Source organism: Marmota monax, unplaced genomic scaffold, assembly GCF_021218885.2.
Source record: "Marmota monax isolate L192 unplaced genomic scaffold, Marmota_monax_Labrador192_F-V1.1 WCK01_AAM20220418_F8-fsc00011, whole genome shotgun sequence".
Taxonomy (NCBI): domain Eukaryota; kingdom Metazoa; phylum Chordata; class Mammalia; order Rodentia; family Sciuridae; genus Marmota; species Marmota monax.
Window position 1 is genome coordinate 12,184,655 of NW_026693082.1, and position 21,285 is coordinate 12,205,939.

Genomic DNA, 21,285 nt, shown 5'->3' on the forward strand with positions numbered 1-21,285 from the left:
GGCCACTAAAAGACCTACTTGTCTTCATGATAATTTCAGTTAGGGGACAGAACAAAGTAACTAATGCTTTCCTAAATTTCAGAAGAAAGATTCATGTATGAACATAAACCCAACAATATTTATCTAGTAATATGTAGTCAACTTACTTTTCTGACACTATGTGATTTGAAAATTATTATAATTTAGATGTTATCATAGAAAAACGGTTATTACATTTGTGAAGATCCCATGAAGTGGTGACAAAATTAATAAAGTATAAAACCAGGATCTAAAAAGATCTCAAGCAAAGTGGAAGAACTGAGTCAAAATGAATAAAGTTATATTTAACAGGGTTCTATGTTAGTCCTATGCCTAAACTGAAAAAATAAACCCTAAGGAGACTTGTCTTGATGATACTCATGTAAAATAACCTGGAATTATTCTTAATTGATCACATATTCAGTATGTGCTAATCATATGATATGAGTCACCCATGACTTGAGCTGACATGCAGGGTCTTGGAAGATGAGGTGCTTGTCTTGGTATTCTCCCCACATGGAGATCCACCTGGACTGAATGCAGTTCCAAAGCAGTATCCTGCAGTCCATGGGTCCCAGTTCTTTAACGTAACTGAAACTTTGGACCTCTCACTCTCATGTGTATCAACCTATAGACAATCTACAGTGCAGAGTTTATGCACATTAAAGGATGAGTATTATTAACTCAGAGAAGAGAACATTTTTTTTTGAGAAAGAGAGGACTGCTAGAGAAATAATGTGATGATTATAAGTAAATATCTGACTGTCAGACATTTCAAAAAAATAGATGAACTATGTTTACTCTAGTTGGCAGTTATTAGAAACTAATTTTCCCTTTAAAGAACGTTATGAAGTCAAAGCTTTTCAACTACAGAAGATGTTGCCTTGCTAAGCAATGAGTGTCATGTTTCTAAACAAGTTCCAAAAGGCGATTTTTGTACTTCAGGGGACGTTTAATTAATTTAAATTAATGACTAGCTTCTATTATATTGTCCAGTATCCAGTCCATGAGAAGAATATTCTACTATTATATTTCTATGATAAATTCATCATTAGCACAAAGATATGGATAACATATGTTGGTTTAACAATGGTGCTAAGAAAACACACACATCATCTCTCTCTCTCTCTCTCTCTCTCTCTCTCTCTCTCTCTCTCTCTTTGTTTCTTTCTTTTTTTGTTTTTATGGTGCTAGATTTGAATCCAGGACTTTGGGGATGTGAGGCATGTAGTTTTCCAACTGAGCTATATCTCCAGCCCAATGTACCACTTCTCCAAAAGCTTTCTCAAATGTTTCTTTCTTGCAGAAGACAGATTCCTCATTTAATTCATTACAATTAACTTAGAATTTACCTGCTGGGCAGCCTTTCATTCCTTCCATTCTCATGTAACCAGGGCAACATTCATATAACACTGTCCTGTGCATTGGAAGAAAATTAATATTAAAATAGAGAACTGCATAGGATATATTGTGATGTAATCTTGGCAAAATGTGTCACTGTCACAATTTATTGAGTCTAGAAACCACAACCCCTGCATCAATATATGTATATTAGTTTGACTGTTTTCTACAGTCTCACAGCACTGTGGAAAGTCTGCAATCTTGATTCAAAAGAACAAAATTTGTGACCCGGTTTTACTACTTGGTAGATATATGACCTCAGGCAAATCATTTGATAAACTAGCACTGTAGATTCCCCAGATATTTAACATGGACATGGAGGCAACAATACTTACTCACAAGGTAGTTGTGAATCTCAAATAAAAGTGATTTTGGAATAATTTTGTATACTACAACTAACTAAAAATGTTCATTAGTATAAGGTTCATAGAAACAATAGAAAAACTATATATTAACCCATTCTGATCCATAAAAGTCCACCTCATTTCTAACTAGAATAAATAATGCTATTGTTTGGTTTGAATTGTCAGTAGAGTTATTAATCTGATCATGGCAAACATAATCTTTAAAATCTTCTATTTATTTTTATTTTTGTCAAATTTGAAAACACAATATAAATATTTCTTTTAAGTTGCTAGAATACAATATTCATGAAAATGTTTCCCTGTTCAAAGTTTACAAAGTATGCTACTTTCTACAGCAATAATTAAGGCAAAATCCAGAAATTTCAACCAAAAATATACCCCAAATAACTTTATCTAATTTTCTATACTTTGAGATAAAATAATAAACTAAAGTTATCTAATTATTTTCATTATTTTCACTTTGTTAATGATTAATCCTGATTTTCATCTTATTTAGGGCATTTTTTGGACTTTTTCATGTTAGCCAAGATGACAGTATTTTTTAATTAAAATTTTACCTAATGTATTATATTTTCTTCTAGTAGCAATGTAAAGAGGAATGTATCAAAGAGCAAATGAAAATAGATTATGACAAGTAAAGGGGAAATAAATACCATTTTATAATTTTAATTGGAAATTATTTATCATATGGATTAAGAAAATTATTTGGAGATTATTTTGCAGCCTAGTGATTAAATATAAATTAGCTAATTCAGACACTAATTATTTATTTTCATCTAGTATGAAAATTGTACTAAATAAGTAAAAAGGACTGATAGAATTTGGACATATATAGTAGAAATTTTGGCAACTGTAAGAATAAAAAATTTAGTATGATAAAAATCATGAAAGAAAATTTTCATGAAGTCAACTTTTAATAACAGAAGAGACCATCTTATACAACTGAAAAAATATAAACATATAAATTGAAGATAAGTTCACTAATTAATTACCCATGATTTGTATTATTTGTGAACTTGGGTTCCTATTTCTCTATTTTGTTAATTAAAAGTTTCTAAGGGGTTGGGGATATAGCTCAGATGGCAGAGTGCTTGCTTCGCATGCACAAGGTCCTTGGTCCAAACCCCAGCACCACCAAAGGGAAAAAAAAAATTTCTAGTATAGAATATTGACTTGACGAAAACTAATAGATAAGAAGATGAAAAAATAAAATGGAAAATGCTTATTTCAAATTACTAATTTTAATATTATTTCAAGAATAAGTGGTATGGGGAAAACATGTGAACTGTGTGGTAATCTTATGAAAATCTTAATATGGTCTATGAAAATGATTTATTTACATGGGTCTCTGTATAAATAAATGTAAATATTGGGATGTCAAGGGGTTGATTAAATTTGCTTATACTTTATATTTAACTCATATTGCATAGAGTAAAATAATGAGATACAGATGTGCTTAGTCTAGAGACTTGAAGTAAATAGTGAATAGAAAAGAAAATTAACATAACAAAAATTTCAACAACACATGCTAATAAAACCCAAAGATCTGCCCTAGTGTAGAAAATTAATGAACCAGATGGGAAAATTTTTCAAAAACAGTTGAATTTAATTTTAGTTGATAGTTTAACAACATGATTATCTGAGTAGATATTTTTAAAACAAAAAGGTGGGTTTTTTTCCCCCAAAGAATATTTATACTACATAAAACTCAATGTTCCCATATGGTCAGTGGGACAAGGGAGGAGAAAAGAAAATATTACTATGCACAACTTGGAACACAGGAAATTTATCTTCATGTACTGAATAGTATTTAAAATGTCATGGAATGCCAACTTAAAATGTCACTGACATTCTTTAAAGAGTGTCTAGAGAATAATTTATTACAGAACCAATATATACTGTGGCCAGTATCTTAAACCCAGGAAGTTTATGCTCTTCATTAGACTTGTCAGTTAACTCCCCCCAAATTCCCCAAACAACTGTTCAATCAGAAGGTAAACATTTTTCTCAAATGATACATTAAGTCTTAAAGATGTCTCTGGAAATTGGAGCCAAACAAGCAGATGGCAAACCAGTCATTCTTCTTGTCAATCTTATTGATTTCTTAGGTTATAGGAAGCTAGCATTTGCATTTATTTCAGTGCACAGATGTAAATGTGTTTGTGCAAATGAAGTTTCTTGAGGGAAATTAGCTAATGTATTTGGACAAAGGAGACACTGTTACATTTCTGGTGAAAGGTCAGGCTTCAAAGCAAGATTTGTCTCTCTCAATGGAAAGCAAGAAAGAGTCTTGGCTTTTGTTCTTTATAGATTTTGGCTTCTTTAATATATTTACATGATTAAAGTAAGGCTATAGTACACTTCCTCAACCTCCAGGAAGGATGTAATAAAGATTTTCCTTAAATATGCAGATTTTCCTTTCTTTCCTAGTTAGTGTGCATTCTAAATATGTCTTATGATGTCCAAGAACACAAAAAACAAAGAAAATTCAGAGCTTTAGAGTTCCCAAGGAGGGTCTGGCTTGCAGCCTGGGGTAGGAAGATCATTGTAAACACTAACTTCCATTATAATTGTGTGAATGACTCACACATCTAACAGATGTCTCCAACCTAAGAGCAATAATGTCTAGGTCAAAAAATAACATCCAGTTGAGACTCTATTAAGACAATGAACAGGAAACTAGCAGCCAAATCCTGTGGTGTTCTAGACTTGATCACCATGGGGAGATGATATAGTACAGTTAAGGTCATATCCTTGTGTAAAGGAATTTTGCTTGGCCTTAAAGATAACCCTTCCCATTTCAAGTGGACAACTGGTCACAACTGTTTTTCCCATCCACACGCACACATTTATTTAAGGTAGTTTAAGTTTAAGAACAACTTACATTAGGAGTTATTGTTACACATTTCATCATCTTATCATCTCAGAAACTCTATAATAAAGTTAGAAACCAATGTTCCACAAGAACAAGATTCAGAAATTAAGTGATTCCATATTAATATTTGAACCAATAGTGTTGGGTTAGAAATAAGTTTTAACCAAATTTTCCACTCTATTTAGGGCAACTGAATTTTAACATGATGTGCTAAGCAGGTTCTTTAGGTTTTTTGGTTCTCAAGGCATCCCACACTGAAGGTGGGTTCTACATTTATAGGAAGCACAGAAGAGCTATTTCCAGTATTTTCTTGACTAAGGACAGCATCAAAGCCCTTTTTTTTTTTTACTTAGTAATTTATCCTACCCATTAACCTGCTTCTTAATTGTAAAATGATGACTTGGGACCACACAAGTAGTTCTTAAACTTTATACATCAAGAATTTTCTTCTTATCACTATTTATGATATAATAAACCAAGAAGCATGTCTACTAAGCAATAAATAATGTTTTTTAAATTAACTTAATCAGTGAAATATCTACATAAGAGAGTAATCTTTTACTGTTGAAGGATTAAATGTAGTAATGCACTTCCCTCACAGCTTTGTAGACCTTGAGGATCTGGCAGCTTGAGCTAGGAATCCATAGATTAAATGAAGAAATGAGACATTAAGTCCTTTCCAACTTTAAGCCTTCATGAAAACTCAGGTAAACTGGAGTTCTTTAGATAATTTATAAATAACTGGAGGCATACATTAATTTTTACTTCAAAACTCTTTATGATTTCAATCACTTTGTTCTTGTATTTTATTTATTGATTTATTTTACAGTAATGGGGATTGAACCCAGGGGTGCTCTACCACTGAGATACATACCAAATGGTTCTAATCTTTTTTTTTTCATTTTTTATTTTGAGACAAGGTCTCTCCTGGTTGCAGAGACTGACCTTGAGATGGTATTCTCCTGCCTCAGCCTCCTGAGGGATTACAAGTATGCACTGTCACACCTGGCTATGATCTACTTACTTTGATAAGATATGGAAACTGAGGCATGGAGACTAACTTACTTGCCTAAGATAAAAGAGGTCAAAATAACAAAGAGAATTAAAAAGGAGTAGAAACAATGGTTAGTTTCTCATGCTGATTTCTATAACAAATGACATTGCTGTGCTTTTCTCCTCCTCTTGGCCTCTAGGACTCGTGAATTCAGGGAGAAATCTAGTTCCATGTGTAATGGTGGAGATGCAGAAAAAGTTTCTTTATATATATATATCTTGCCATGTCTTTAAAAAACTCAAAATTTGGATAGTTATTTTCAAGAATGGTGTGCATACCCAAGAGAAGGTATGTTCACTGCCATGTTGTCTTTGAAAGGAGCAAATGATGAAAAAGAAGAGACTCACGTTTTCTTTCCACAGATGGCACCTTGATACCAGTTCTTACAAGAGCTGAAGTATTTCTTTTTAGTGCCTAAAATCTGTTGAAGGGCGCAGACATTTGGGCTAGAAGATAGAGAAAAGGAAAAAGAGTTTAATGGTATTTCATAGTTACATGTAGGTCAGATGGTTTAAAAAAAAAAAAAAGGTCAAGACATGGATTTGATAGTCAAAGATATGACTTAAGCCTTGTCCCAGTCCAACTCCTGATCCAGTTCTGCCAAATCACTGGAAAAACTGAAGCCAGTAGGGGGGCGGGGGAAGAGAGAGAGAGAGGGAGAGAGAGACATTTCAGAGTCTCAGAGTAAAACACCACTATTTAAAAAAAGTCAACCTAATAGGAATACTCAAACAGAATTAAGCGTAACATAATTCTGTTATTATGTGTCTTATTATTTTCAACAACGGATAATCCACTGACAGCTTTAGACCCAAAGTGTTGATTTGGGGGATGAGGGTATGTTTAAGACTCTCTGGGACAATGAGAGATCAGAGAATAAAAGGGGCAAAGTTTTCCTTTGTACAAAGACATTTTACTCTGTAATTTTCTAGGTAATTACAGAAGTAAATTAGTACTAAAAATAACTTTTAAACAATGTGGTTGAGTAAAGGAAAATGTATTTATTTTGTGTGGAAGTAATAGATTTAAATCTTCTCAGCCACAATTTTATTTTACTTTTTAACCTCTAATAGAAATGTAATTTTTATTTCCACTATAAGGCTAGGAAGTTTGGAACATTATGAAAAAAAAAGTCCCTGTGATGCACAGGAAGCAGGACCAAGATCCACATTAAAATAAGAAAAAAAAAAGATAAACAGTTAAGTTACTAAATTATGTCTACTATTATGTTTAACAAGTTAATAAGTTTTAAAATGCTATTTTATAGTTGCTTCCATCCTATCAAATAAAAAATACTTCAAGGAGTTCAGAGAACTAGTTACATTACTCAGTACTTAATTTTCATACATAATTTAAATGAAATTTGCTCTAACATCGCATGCGATATTTCAAAGCTCTTCACATAATGGTAGCCTCTACAAATAGAGACTTTAACTTTGAAAGGAAATAAAAACACAAATGAAATACTAAAGGAATGTCCTGTTAAACTTTGTTCATTAGACTCAAATTACATAATGTCTCTTAAGAAGTAATTACACTCTTATTTTGACAGTAATTCTTTTAAAAGTTTAGAATGCATACATAAATCACAGAATACTCAAATTTCCCTTTTCTTATCACTTTATAAATAGAAAGAAAACACCCCAAAGTTTATACATATATGCACATTTTATGTATACTTGCACATATAACAAGCTAAAGGAAAAAAAAAAAGTTCATAAAACCAAACCACTGACTTACCCCTGATCCCGGCCCCTGATTCGGCTGTGAGCCAAAACTTTGTCATAATAACCGTTGGTGTCTGCAGGGTTAACAACAAAGAGCAGGAAGAGAGAAAATATGGGTAAGGAAAGAATCATTTTTAGTCTCTCCATTGCAGTTAGTCCACGAAGAGAACTGGCAGTGGGCTTTGGAGAGCTCAGAGTTTATATACATGTCAGGGTTGTGGGAGGGAGCAGTGTATCAACCTGAGAATCTGAACTCTCTCCAAGAAGCATCAGCAACTTCAAGTTGCCAGCAAAAATAATCTGTTTGGGTTAGTTATATTTACTGAGTACAGTGAACTCCTTTATCTTCTCATAATAAGGAAGATATTTACTTTAATTACATGAAGAACTGACTCATTGAATGTTCATATTTCAGTTTTGTTCTTTTGTACTTTAGAGGGATTTTTATTGAAAATGATTTTGTCTGTCGTTTTAAGGACTACTCTGCCATCTATCCCATTCAGAGCATATGTCCATGTACTCAATGAAGTGATTATTTGATCTTATCACAGTTGTCACCTTTAGTCCACATCAGAACTGTAAGGTTATTAGTTTTCACCAGAAAAACGATAGTAATTTTGATCATTGCCAAGGGGTAATGGGCGTGGAATTAAAAACAAATTCTGGATAGATTTATGACTTACATAAAATATGAAATCAGAATTCTAACTTGCTGACAAAGCATGTGGGGAGAAGTCACATTTTCTTTGCAGTCTTACTAACCAAGGGAGGTGATTCCCATTTCCTTTCTTTTTTTCAAATATCAAAGAATATATAGAATTAACATAAATCTACTTTCGGCAAGTTTCCCTAAACTTTTTGAAATGAACAGAAAGGGTGGAGAAACATTTGCACTGTATGGCTTTTTCATTATATGCCTCACATGATGTTGAAGATCTCCAGGCAGCACATCTTCTGATAATTACTGGACAAAAGCTTCCCCTCTTGGAAACAAGTATTACTAATCCAAAAGTAATGGAATAATTAAATACGTATTACGAAATAGGGCCACTGCCAAGATTATTTTTCCTCTGATTTTAACAAGAGTCACTAAAGTCTCTTAACATTACACTATGTGATTCTCAGCCAAGGTAACGTGCATTTTTATGGCTGCACACATGATATGGCAAATCTTCAGATTGCTCTGGATAAAGGAGATATGAATATCAAAGGTCAACATTAGGCTGAAAATGACCATTTCAAACAAGATACATACATCCTAGAATAAAAGAATAATTTCTATACATTTTGTTAGTAAATGCTCCCTCTATAATAGCACATTGATTGACTCCCCACCTCTCTCTCTCTCTCTCTCTCTCTCTCTCTCTCTCACACACACACACACACACACTCACACATGCGAGATAGAGAAATTTTGCCTGGACTCTTGTTATTGTCCAAAACTTAGAAAAGTTTTTAGGGAGGCTGGAGTGGGCCAGAAAGGTTTCCAAATAGCAGAAGAGTTAAGCTTTCTATGAGATTTTGCCTTTGAGGATTAAAGTAGTACTGCAATATGCTGCAAGTTTATTAATGAAAGCATGCATGAACCAAATTCTGAAATATATTTCAGAGGTCTCTTTTTCAATTTGAAAATCATGTTATAAAAGTATAGAAAGTGAAGGAGCACTTCACAAGGGCAACTGGAGAGACGTAAGAGTAGAAGTTACATTATATTCTTTCCCTAGCCTATTGTAGAAAAAATAATATTAATCTATCATTTATATTTCTTTGAATGGAGTTATTCAAACTTTATCTGTAATTCTCTGGTTTGCTTCATAGAATAGTTTTCCATTATTCTTATGTTGTACAAATGATAGGTGGCCAGTAACTGATTATTGAGTAGGACAGAAGAACTGTTTTACGAAAATAATTTCTACTGACTATCAGTAAGTCAACTATTGTGAAATTCTTGATAATATAGCTATGTAAAAGATTACTGTTCTTTTCTGACAGGTTTACATTTTTTTGTGTAAAAAGCATGACGTGCTCATCCAACAAAAAGAGGCTTTTCAATTTTTCTTTTCAGAGTTTCAAACAATAAAGATCTTCAATCTATCCATTCTGAGCATTTTGTTCGGAACTTGTAAAAGTCTCATGGAAGTCAACAAATGCTAGGACTCAAATATTTACAGTTAGGATTAGTAATGACTTCAAAGAGGACTTGAAAATGAGAGCCAGATTGCGCACATACACTCACAAATTTAGAGCAATTTAGGGCTGAAGAAAGATCCAAGAGAAGGAGAATTTTAAGGTAAATATGAATTTATTATAGTACTAAACTTAAAAAGCCGAGGCCAATCCAGAAGTGAGCTATTATATGCCAAATAGCAAGGAAAGTCCAAAGCTAATGATTAAATCCTAATCCACAGCTGACAGTTTGAGGAGGGTGAGGGATGGAAACAGTTTCAGGAAATGGGAAGAGAAGACAGTCCAAGTTTCAGCAAAGACATTGAAAAATCTAGGGAAGGACACAATTCTGCCCTTTCAAAGTACCCATCACAACTCAACTGTCTCTTTCTGTCTTTGTTTCTCTCTACACAGGACTCTTTCTCTTCTGCTTCATGAAAGGATCCTGACCCTGGATTGGCCACACAATTTTTCCTAGCAGTTGGGAGGAAGATTGAAATAATGACAATTAAGTCTGACTTTCCAGGGTTGCATAGTCTGACCCAGAAATATAAGGCATTAACAAAAAAGAAATGACTTATTATGTAACTGAAGAATAATAATGTGTCTGAAAGACAGAGCCATTTGTCTCTGGATACCAGGATGCTAATTTCCTGGCAATTGGCCAATTATCTACTGGAATTTTGAAACATATCTTGTGGCCTCTGGAGCCTATAAAGTCATTGTAACATTGTGCTTACTGTTCCCAGCACATAACCAACCTTAAACTTGCCCAGAACTGTCTAGGATTAGACGTGAACAATGGATTCAACCAACCTGTAAACTCAAAAACCAAGAGCAGAATGTTTTTAAACCAGTACTTCTTTGGTTTTGAATGATCCAGAGTAGTTATTTGCACCATATTCTTAAGAACCCCTGCTTCTTAATAAGATCTATGGGATCTTGACAGCATGTCTTGAGTATCACTTTCATTCTAATTGCCTAATGTGTAAGTTACACATAATAGAATTTGCTTATAAAATACAATAAAGCCTTGATGTTGTTGCTACACCTTCTTGTGGGGAGCATTCTTATTTTCAAGCTCCTTGGACATTGAGGGTCCCAATCTTCCCCAGTACCTGGGTTAGAAGCTGTAAACTAAAATTCTGGAAAAGATCCAATGATATTTGTTCTTCTGTGAAGGAAGGAAAATATTTTCTTAAAAGTTTTAGCCTGATGTCCCTTGTGACAGTAAAATAAAGGCCATTCCAACAACAACAACAACAAAACGTTTTAGGTTGAAGGAATTCAAAAGTTGAACAGAATTCAAATTAAGTAAATTTTATTTCATTTTTTAATATGCACACAACTAAAATAAAATTGAACATGAATGACCAAATTAAAGAGGTCAAAAGGCAATGTGTAAGTTTGGATATTTGTGCTGACGCCTTGTAAGATCAAGAAGTGAGATGTCCCAGGCCATTTTCCAGTATGATATTTGCAATGGATTTCCTCTGTCTACTCTCATTAATCTTCCAAGCCTAATATATCTAAGGTAGTGAAATCATATTAATTAGAGAAAGAGATGATTAACTTTATCCCAATATAAACATTAAGTGATGTTTCTTGAACGTTAATTCATTTAGAAGCAGGAGAGCATTTTGGGTATGCCATCCTCTCTGTGTATCTTTAGACTCTCATTTCATTTAAAAGCCTATGAAGTGACAGACTGCCATATTAAATAATAAATTGTTAGAGCTACTTGACCCTGAGTGAGGTACTTTTGCAATTTTAAAACCTGGAGCTTATTAGCAGTATTTTCTATTAGCCATATTTACTTGCATTTCTCTGGGGACATCTAGTGGAGAAAGCACAGTTTACAATGTTTCTTGAAGCACAGCACCTATTACATCTTGATTAAAATCATAATTTGGAATTGCAAAAATTTTAAATATTTTACTAATTTGATAATGCTGAACATTAATAGCATTCTTTTTTATGATCTCTCTCTCTCTCTCTCTCTCTCTCTCTCTCTCTCTCTCTCTCTCTCTGTTTCTGGTCCTGAGAATTGAATCTGGGGGCACTCTACCACTGAGCTATACCCCAAGCTCCCTCCTCCCCCAGCTCCCTCCCCCCAGCTCCCTCTCCCCCCAGCTCGCCCCCTACCCCCAGCCCCACATCTTTCTTTTAAAGTCAAGATCCCTACTAGGATGCCTAGACCAACCTTTGACCTGCAGTTCTTCAGCCTCACTCTCCTGAGTCGCTGCGATTACAGGCATGCCCCATGGACCCGGCTCTTACATGAAATCTTTTAATGCTGATGCAGATTGCCCACAGTAAGTAATGTCGAATCTGAATAACAGTTGAAAAGACAATTCCTGTTTAAGCATGTATGTGGCCAAAAAATGAACTGCTTCACTTTTTAACCTGATATATATATATATATATATATATATATATATATATATATATATATATATATATTTTTTTTTTTTTTTTTTTTCTTCCTACATTGTCATGGAGTAGTGACACATGAATAAGAAACTATAACTGATTTTTTTAAAAACTTCTAATTCACAATTGGACATAATCACTTCCACAGCCTTATTTCAGGCGTTGGTTTCCTCTCACATTTATACATGCCGCTTCTCACCTCTCTCACTCTGGATACTGTTGACATTATGCCTTTCATCTTCTCTTTTTCTTGGATCTAGATAACTTTGTTTCAGAGACGATTAAGACCCTCGTCATCATCTGTCTCCCGTCCACAAATAACTTCTAATATTTCTTCAGATCAGACTGAAAGATGAAGGGATGGATAATTGCTGCAATTAAGGAAATCTGTAGTTATCCATCTCTCTCGTATAGTACTATAATTTCAAAGTCCCATCTGGCACATTTGGTCTGCTGAAAATAGAATTATTCTATAATTTGCAATCATCAATTTATCATTTTCCCCAAACTCTTTCCCTTTGAAATAGGAATACTCTCAGGCCCATGCTTAGACCTCTACCTCTTTGCTGATGTTTTCTTTTAACTGATCTGTTCATGTCCAACACTATCCTCAGAAATCTCTCCATCCATTTTTAGAGGTGTGGTACATGGTCTATATGCTTTCTTTCAGCATTGGAGAATTTTTTTAATGCTTCATTATAAGAAAAGAGACCGCCAATGTTGAGTTATTTTTCACTTATCAGTCATAATATGTCTGTTGTCCTAAAAATAATTTTTGAATGTATTCTTTTCTAAATAAACTATGTTTCCCTACTATTCCAGATGCAGATCTTCAGTGATGAATTTCCAAATCAGAGATGAGGCATCCCCAGTCAAGATTCCTCTTTCTTGTTTTTATATCAGGAGGGTTCTATTTCTTCACTTAAGCTTACTCAAAAAATGTTACTTTTTCTCCAAGATGTATTGCCCTGATTAAAGGTTTTATTCACTACTATTATCTTATAGGCAAACCAATCTTGGGGTATTGTGATAATACTGTGGGTGGGAAGGACTTGCTCTTCTTTTTAGGAGAACAAATGTGCAACATTGTATTTTCATTCCTCCTCTCAGAGACACAGGGCTTGTAGAAAAAGTGGAATTAGATCATTTACAGGACCTCAGGCCTTATTTGTATCTATGACCTCACAGAGGATTAGATGTTTAGCTTCCTCCTAGACAATGTACATCAAAAAAGAAGATGACCTCAGAAAACAAAGTTCAGGGTGGAGAGAAAACTCTTTAAGTGGACATAGAGAATATTCTAGTGGTTCTTACTGAAAGAAAAGGCCTGGAGTAGTAACTTTGACATTTTAAATGAGAAAGAAGATCATTAACATTCTGTTTTTAAGTTCCATAGAAATACATGTAGAGAGTTGTATATTTTTGACTTTAGTAAATCATTTTCACTTCAAGTAAGATAAGCTAAGTGTGTAGAGATTGGTGAAAACACTAACAACAATAAACTATTTATAGTAGCTTAAATATACGTTATTATTCCCTGGAATTCTTACACAAAGTAAAATATGGTTGAAATGTTTATTTTGGATGAGAGTTGATGGTAGTGCTGGTAAAATATAAAACTGACATCCATAGCCAAGCTATATAGAACCATTAAGGTTGTAAATTAATCATTCCTCAGCACTAGACATTATTTTGGAACTTCAGTTTTGAAGTGGATCTTGTCAGTTTTTTCTATTGCATTTTAACATTTATCAGGACATATTTTTACCCTGTGGCAGATTTGTCCACATCTTTCCCCCATCTTTCATGGTGGATAACCAAATAGAATGTACAAGTACACTGAAATCTGCCAACTGCGACACATCTTATTATTTTTACTTTATTTTTACAAAGTTATCAGAAAATCACCCTGCTGATGGTGCTCCTACTTTCTCTATTCCTGGATTACTATTCTCTTTGGAATATTAAAGTTTGAATTAAATACAGTGTAAAAACAAACAAACAAAAGCTATCCACTGAGGCAAGATTCTTTGAAAGGAAGAGTAATTGTAATAATGAAAGAAAATTTAAAAAAGATTTTGAAAATTGGGAGACAGAATTGTAAATTGCATGATTTGGGGAATTTGAGAATCAAATTGCAGATTTAAATGTCTGACCTCTAGTGGTTGCAAATAATTTTTGCAACTCTAAATTAATATATTCTTTTCAGAGGTGCTTGTTTAGGAAATAGTTTATGCTATTTGATGCTATCACAAATGGCAAATTTTAAATTTAATTTTCAATTTTAAATGCAAACATAAAGCAATAAAATCAATGTTGTATGTTTATCTTGTATTGTGCAGCTTTAGGTATCTTCTATCAACCTTATTGTTATTGGTTCCTACCTAATTACATTTTGGTCATAGAACATACTGTATAAGACTGAAGTCCTTTGTTATTATTGTGACTTTTAAATTTTGCTTTTTATGGTCCTATGTGTTATCTGTGTGTGTTAAAGAATGTGTATTCTGCCTTTTTTGGGTCAAATGTGTATAAATATCACTAAAGTTGTATTGGTGGATAGCTTTATTTAAATACTCAATATCCTTATCAATTATGTGATTAATTATTTGAAAAATTATTTCTTAAAAGAGGAGTGTTGAAATCTGTTCTGATCAGCCCACACAGAGGCAGGTATAATTGTCTAATCAGGAATTTATTGTGACTGTGCATCATTGGATCTTGATAATCATTGCTTCCTTTTTTATAAGCTCAAACATTATTTAAAAAATCATGAGCTTTAGAGTTGCATCAATGTCAATAGCAAGTTATAGAAACTACTTTCTTTTCAAGATATGAATTTTATGTGTCTGTGTGCCATGGCTCAGCCTGTCTCTCACTCACCATTTCAGATCAATACTGTTCATCCACTTTAGTAATAAGATATAGAAGTCATCCTGGTGAATGGCTGTACACTTTTTTAAAGCAATTAAGTACTCTCTTAATTTTCTGGTGCTCAGTTTATATGCTCATCTTTTTAAATAAATGTAGTTTGTTTCCTTATAGGGAGAGTAAAGGTAATTCTTTTCACCACAGTAAATGGAAAAAAAGCTGCTGAGAAGATATTTAACTATGGGAACCTTCAGTCACTAGGGACAGATCTTTTCCTTTCCCAATTTTCTTCTTTCAGTGACAGAGAAAGCCTTCTTTGGCTATATAGGCAATTTCCCACCATCCTTGATTCACCTTGGATTTTGGCCTTCTTTATACCTTCTAATTTTTTTCATAATTGCATTCTCTAAATCAAGAACTGTCTAGGAAATATCCTAGTTGCTTTATGGTTTTTTTCCTTTTTGCTTTACTGAAATATTATATAATTTACCATTGAAATTATATGTTAAGAGTTCTTTACTTGAACTGTGTTCCTTCAAAGTCATTGGTCAAGGAAAAATATTGACTTTTATTCGGAAATTTACTAAATATAGGTTAAAGTATTTTGCATTATTGTCTGACTGTTTTTACAGGGATGAAAGAATTTAAGATAAAAATGTCACTTTCTCCAAGGCTTCTCAAAACTTCAATCTGCCAGATCATTTTCATGCCAGAATGTGATGATTGATCTTGACTGTCAACTTGATTAGATTGAGGAATAACTAGGAAATTGGTAAAACACACTTACATGTGTGTCTGTGAGGAGATGTTTATGGAGATGATTGGTATGTGGGTCAGCAAACTGAAGGGGGGTGACCTTCCCTGAATGAGGGTGTCACTCTCTAGTAGGCTGGGGGTCAGAATGGAACGAAATCAGAAGGATGCCTGGCAGCATTTGAAAGCTTGATTTTTCTTCAGCAGGTGCATCCTTTGCTGCTGTAATTGTTCATGGACCTCAAACCACAGCTTTTTGAGTTTTTCAATGAAGACTCCCACCAAAAATTCTCCAGGGAGCTTCCAGAACTTCAATCTTCAACTTTCAACTGGGGCTGTGTCATTGGTTCCTCTTGTTCCAAGACTTCAGCTTCTTGGACTGAACAGCTATTTGTTTCTCTGACCATTGTGAGATTATCCAGCCTATGATACAAATGAGATCTTGGACTGCATAATATATATTTATGCCATGTAGAAAGCCAATATTTTCTGAACATTACAATCCTAATTTATTGACCTTTTATTGACTTCCTACTAGTGATAAGGAATATATTCAGAACTTTTATATTTTATTTTATATGTGACTAGTGCAAAAATCTGCCAAATTAAAGAATAATAATTAGTTTTTCATTTGCTTTTAACAACATTTGATTTTTTTTTTTGAGAGTCTTGCTAAGATGTCAAGGCTGGCCTTGAACTTGTGATCTTCCTGCCTCAGCTTCCTGATTTGCTGGGATTATAGTCTTTGTGTCACTAAGCCCAGCCATTTGATGTTCTTGACTTTTATTCTTCCAAATTATTATCTTCATTTGATAATTCTTCATTAATGTAAGTCTTGATAAAACCAAATCAAAATAATCGATTTGCTTTTCTTTTCAAAGCTTGAAGAAGATATGCTTCCTTCAGATAAAATTCAGATGTGGCTAACCTAATTCCTTTGAGATGTTTTTTATTGACAAAATAAAAAATACAGGATATAGCATATAAAAATAGTTTTGAAAAAAAAAAGTTTTAGTGATTAAAGCCCTAAAAGTTGACTTTCCTCTTTAGAAACAGTGTTAAGCCTTAAAATGTATGAGAACTTTATAATTATTGTTATGGTCTGTATATGTTACCCCAAATTTCCTGTTAAGGCAGGTTTGTTCAGAGGTAAAATGATTAAATTATTAGAATGGAAATCTAATCAGTCCATTTTTTTAGTTTGAATGGATTCACTGGATAATAACTGTAGGAAGTTAGGGTTTTCTTGCAGATCACTCACCTGGAGTGTGCCCTGGGAGGGTTCATCTTCTCTACAGCCCTATATTCCCATCCTCTCTGCTTCTGGCCACTATGATCTTAGCAGCTTTCCTCTGTGAGGCTCTTCCTCCATGATGTCCTGACTCACCTTGGGCTCAGAGCAATGGAGTCAGCTGACCATGGACTGAGACCTCTGAAACTGTGAGCCCAAATAAACTGTCCCTCTTGTAAGTTGTTCTTACTGGGTATTTGAGTCAAAGTGATAAAAAGCTGAATAAAACACTTAGGTGGGGAAGAAGACATTTTTATCATCATCCAAATAATTTGGGTTTTAACACAGTGCTATACAACTATCTAAATCAGTGATTGTCAAACTTAGCTTTACATTAGAATAAAATGAACAGCTTCTAAAAATACAGGTAGCCAGGCCACCACCCAAACAAACAAAGAAATCAGTACTTTTCCAGGACACAATAACAAGTGACCAGGATTCAGAACCACTGGTTTATACAAAACTGACAAAAAGCATGTCTGTTGAATTCTGTTGTTTTTTCCTTATCATTTATTTATTTAGCTTGTAAAAAAAATCTGTTGAATAGAAGCGATATTTGAAATTCAGGATAAAGATTGTGTCTTTACAGTTAGTTTTAAAAAAAGCAATTAGATTAGATTAGCCTTAAGATTGCTTTTGATATGTACAGTGCTATATAACTTAATCGGTTGAAAGGTCTGAAGGTGAGACAGACTGTGTATGGGATCAGCCTATAGAATGATAAGGAACCAAATCATCTGTCTCAAACCACAGAAAACAGTCAAAGGCTGGGTAGGAAACTTCTTACTTTTCCTTCTTCATTCAAATCTCATCCTTCTAATATCATCCAACTTTTTGATGGCTTAAATTCTACTATATGGGAGTAATTTTTTTTCTTAAATAATTTCATCTAAGGCACACTACTTTAGATTAGAATGTCCCCTAATGGCCCATGTTTTAAAGGCTTGGCCTCAGGGTGGTGCTATTGGGATGCGGTGGAACCTTCAAGAGGTAAGGCCTAGTATGAGGTCCTTAGGTGATTGGGTGGGCACCCTCAAAGGGGACTATGGAACTCCAGCCCCTTCCTCTTCCCCTTTTGTTCCCTGGCCATCCAATGAGAAGATTGCTTCACTATGTGCTCCCTACCCTTGCTATCTAGAGCCCACCAGAATCCTAAAAGTAATTCATTTGACTGATCATGGGCTGAAACTTCTAAAGCCATGAGCCAAAATAAACATTTTCTCTTTATATCTCAAGTGTTTTGTTATAGTGATGAAAAGCTGACTAATACACACACCTTCTCTGAGAAGCAGGAATAACACTTTAATCTGTGTCATCTGTTTCTGCTCTTTCCTTTTTTTTTTTTCCTCTTCTAATAGCTTCTAAAAATATAGATAGCTGGGGGTTGAACCCAGGGCCTCATTTAATTTTAAAGGCTAAAATGAATTCATGATATTTTTGTTTGAGATCAGATTCTGCTAGGAAAAGTTAAGCAAACCTGTCAGATTGGCACCACATCCATCCTTTAGCAAAGATCAGTGTCTCAACATTTCTCTTCTTTCATTCCCTCTATAATCTTGTGTCAGATGATTCACAACAAGTTACACATTTCTATTAAAATTTAAAGGGCTATTTGAATATTAATAAAAGAATAAAGATAGAATAAATAAACTAAAATGAAAAACTTAAGACCAAGAGTGATGGCACTATATATTTTGAAAAGGCTGCTACTTTGGAGGTCAGATGGCCTGGGCTGAACCCTCTGATTTCCAACTATCAGCTGTGAGATCATTGGAAAATAGCTTAACATCCCTGTGCCTCAATTTTTTTAGCTGAAGAATCAGCTAATAATATCTGTCCTTTCCACTCCTTGGAGATATTTTAAGAGTTATTTCTGAAGTTGGAGAGAAATTTAAGTAAATTTCCAAATGTAATAAATCCCATATCTTGTTGAAGTTGACAGAAGTGAAAATCACTCTCAAAATCTCCAACTCTGTATTAATGTCTGGTGAGCCCTTCAGCAGTCATTAAATAATATCATTATTTCATCCCTGACAGGCACAGTGGTTGACCCTAATAAGCTTTCATGTAAAGGCACCAAAAATAACAGTGAAAGCATCCAGAGTTATTTTTTATTGAGACAAAGTAGGCTGTGTATAAAATAAAGGAAAAATTGGATTTATTATATTAAGACACCTCAGAGAGGAAGAAAGCACATAGAGGTATCTGCTCAAACTATATGAGAAATCAGCTCTGGGAGATAGTAAGAGCCAGTTGTAGAGGAGAAAGGGCAGGTGAATGGAAAAGAAGAAATATTTGCTGAATGATTTTACTGCAAGTGTAGTACGGTTAGGTCATTGCTGACAAGAACCTTCAAAATGGAACACATCTAAAGTAAAAGGAAAAAGACATACACACATATAAAATGTTATTCAAATGTCTCAAGATGGTATACAAGGGACTGATGTTGAGACATGTGTGAGGCACTGGGTTCGATTCTCAGCACCCATGAATAGATATGAATAAAATAAAAGTCTGTCAACAACAACAACAACAAGATATTTATTTAAATAAAAGAAGGCATACAATAAATTTCCATATTTATTTGTAAATAAATGTAAATTGACTTTTGAAAATATATATTCAGTATTTTCTATGCAAGGTACAAGATATTTGGTTATTGCGCTCAATTCCATTTTGATGTTTTGTGTTTGGCTGCAAAGAGACGTAGACATTTGCCTCTGGTTTAAAAGAAAGAGCACCTGACAGTTTCTTGTCTGATGGTGTTCTCTGAAAAAAGAAATTATACTCTGTATCTTTATTAAGATATCAAATGAACAGTTCAAATCGGAGTTTTTGATGATTTTGCATGGTGGCTTTAAGGGTAAAGCTTTGCATAACCTCATTATGAGTTTGCATCAAATTGTAACTTTGGTGTTGTGCTTAAGGTCTTTGCAGGTCTTATCTATATGCCACTGAGGCTTATCAGGAGAAAACTAATACCATGAGTATGTCAAGATCAGTGTTGCTATTTCTGTTGGGGATCATGTTACCATAGTAATACATCCCCTGTGGCTCAGAAAAGACTTATTTTGCTTAAGAGCTATTTTTATTTTATATGAAATGAAGTAGAGATAAAAACATTTTTTTTTCTGTTGCCTCAGATGTAACAGCAATATCAGGTAGAAAGATAAAGGAAATCCATGTACACATTTCTTTTCAGCAACTTTTCTTTAGTATGTGCTGGCTCTTCAGGACAGCCATGAGGCTAGAATCACCATGAGCATGGAAAGGAGCGCCCGAGTGTATTTTATTTTCCGTTTTGATTTGTTGTTATTTTTAAAGGAGGGTTCAGGATAAACTCCACTACTCAGTAGTTGATCTGAATGTCAAAAGTGCTGAGACCTCATGTACATGGAGAAGGTATAGAAGTGTATCACTTATATGATAAGGTTTTCTATGGAGAGCAGGATGAAATCCCAGGGAGGTTCAAAGTCGCTTGAGAGATCAGGAAGAGGGGGACTGACTTTAGTATTTATTGGAATGACTTAGAGTTCTGGACCATATGTGTTGTCTCACACAGGGCCTAGGTTTTGCTTGGTGTGTTAGTCAGCTTTTCATCATAGTAACAAAAATACTTGACAAGAACAACTTCAAGGAGGAAGGATTTATCTTGGCTCATAGTTTTAGAGGATGCAGGCCATGGTTGGTTGGCTTCATTTCTGTGGACGTAAGATGAAGCAGAACAGCCTGGCAGAAGGGCATGACAGAGGACAGCTATTCAGCTCATGGCAGCAGGAAAGGAGAGAGAGAGGAAGGGGGGATGTGGAGGGGAAGGGGACTGGAGCAAGATACATTCCCCAAGGCCATGCCCCAGTGGCATACTTCCTTAAACTGTGTGACACCTGTCTATAGTTTTCATCACCTCTAGGAATCCATTCAACCATAACACTGGGTTTCAGGTCTTGTGGAATTTCTTGTTGGCGTGTCTAGTTATCAGACCAGAGGGGATACAAGAGAGCCAGAGCTTAGGGCTTAAAACCTGTTAGCAGTCAAACATCAAAAACAGAGCCAGACTATTCACCTTCTCTATTACAACTTTACCATCCAAGCAGACTATAAATATGTGTATGCAAATGAATTGTGTAACATATTTATATGTGTGTTTGGTGGAAATTATGTATGTGTGTGTTTGTACATATGAATACCAACATCAATAAATTAAAATGACAATTTTTTACCCCCTGGAGATGACTGTATTATTGGGATGGCTGCTGTGGAATTGACTTCATTGAAGACAGGTGAAGCATAACCTATTTTCAGCAGTCTTTCCTCCTTTCCTACTCATCTCA

At 34.3% G+C, this 21,285-nt stretch overlaps 1 protein-coding gene and 1 long non-coding RNA gene across 5 annotated transcripts in view; one reads left to right on the forward strand and one right to left on the reverse strand.

Moving 5' to 3' along the window:
* Positions 1-7,633, reverse strand: part of Postn (periostin) — a 33,104-nt gene extending 25,471 nt beyond the window's left edge. For 2 of the 4 annotated variants that reach the window (XM_046454259.2, XM_046454258.2), the window contains exons 1-3: positions 7,454-7,633; positions 6,061-6,159; positions 1,371-1,435 (exon numbers count right to left, since the gene is read on the reverse strand). In XM_046454259.2, the coding sequence (XP_046310215.1) occupies positions 1,371-1,435; positions 6,061-6,159; positions 7,454-7,587 (298 nt within the window). In that variant the 5' untranslated portion in view covers positions 7,588-7,633. The remainder of the gene's footprint in view (positions 1-1,370; positions 1,436-6,060; positions 6,160-7,453) is intronic. The other 2 variants (XM_046454260.2, XM_046454261.2) reach the window with 2 other exon arrangements.
* LOC131424529 (uncharacterized) overlaps positions 1-10,615 on the forward strand; it is a 68,417-nt gene extending 57,802 nt beyond the window's left edge. Inside the window, exon 3 of the long non-coding RNA XR_009227743.1 lies at positions 10,021-10,615. This is a non-coding gene — a long non-coding RNA (uncharacterized LOC131424529). The remainder of the gene's footprint in view (positions 1-10,020) is intronic.
* Positions 10,616-21,285: the final 10,670 nt, after the last annotated feature.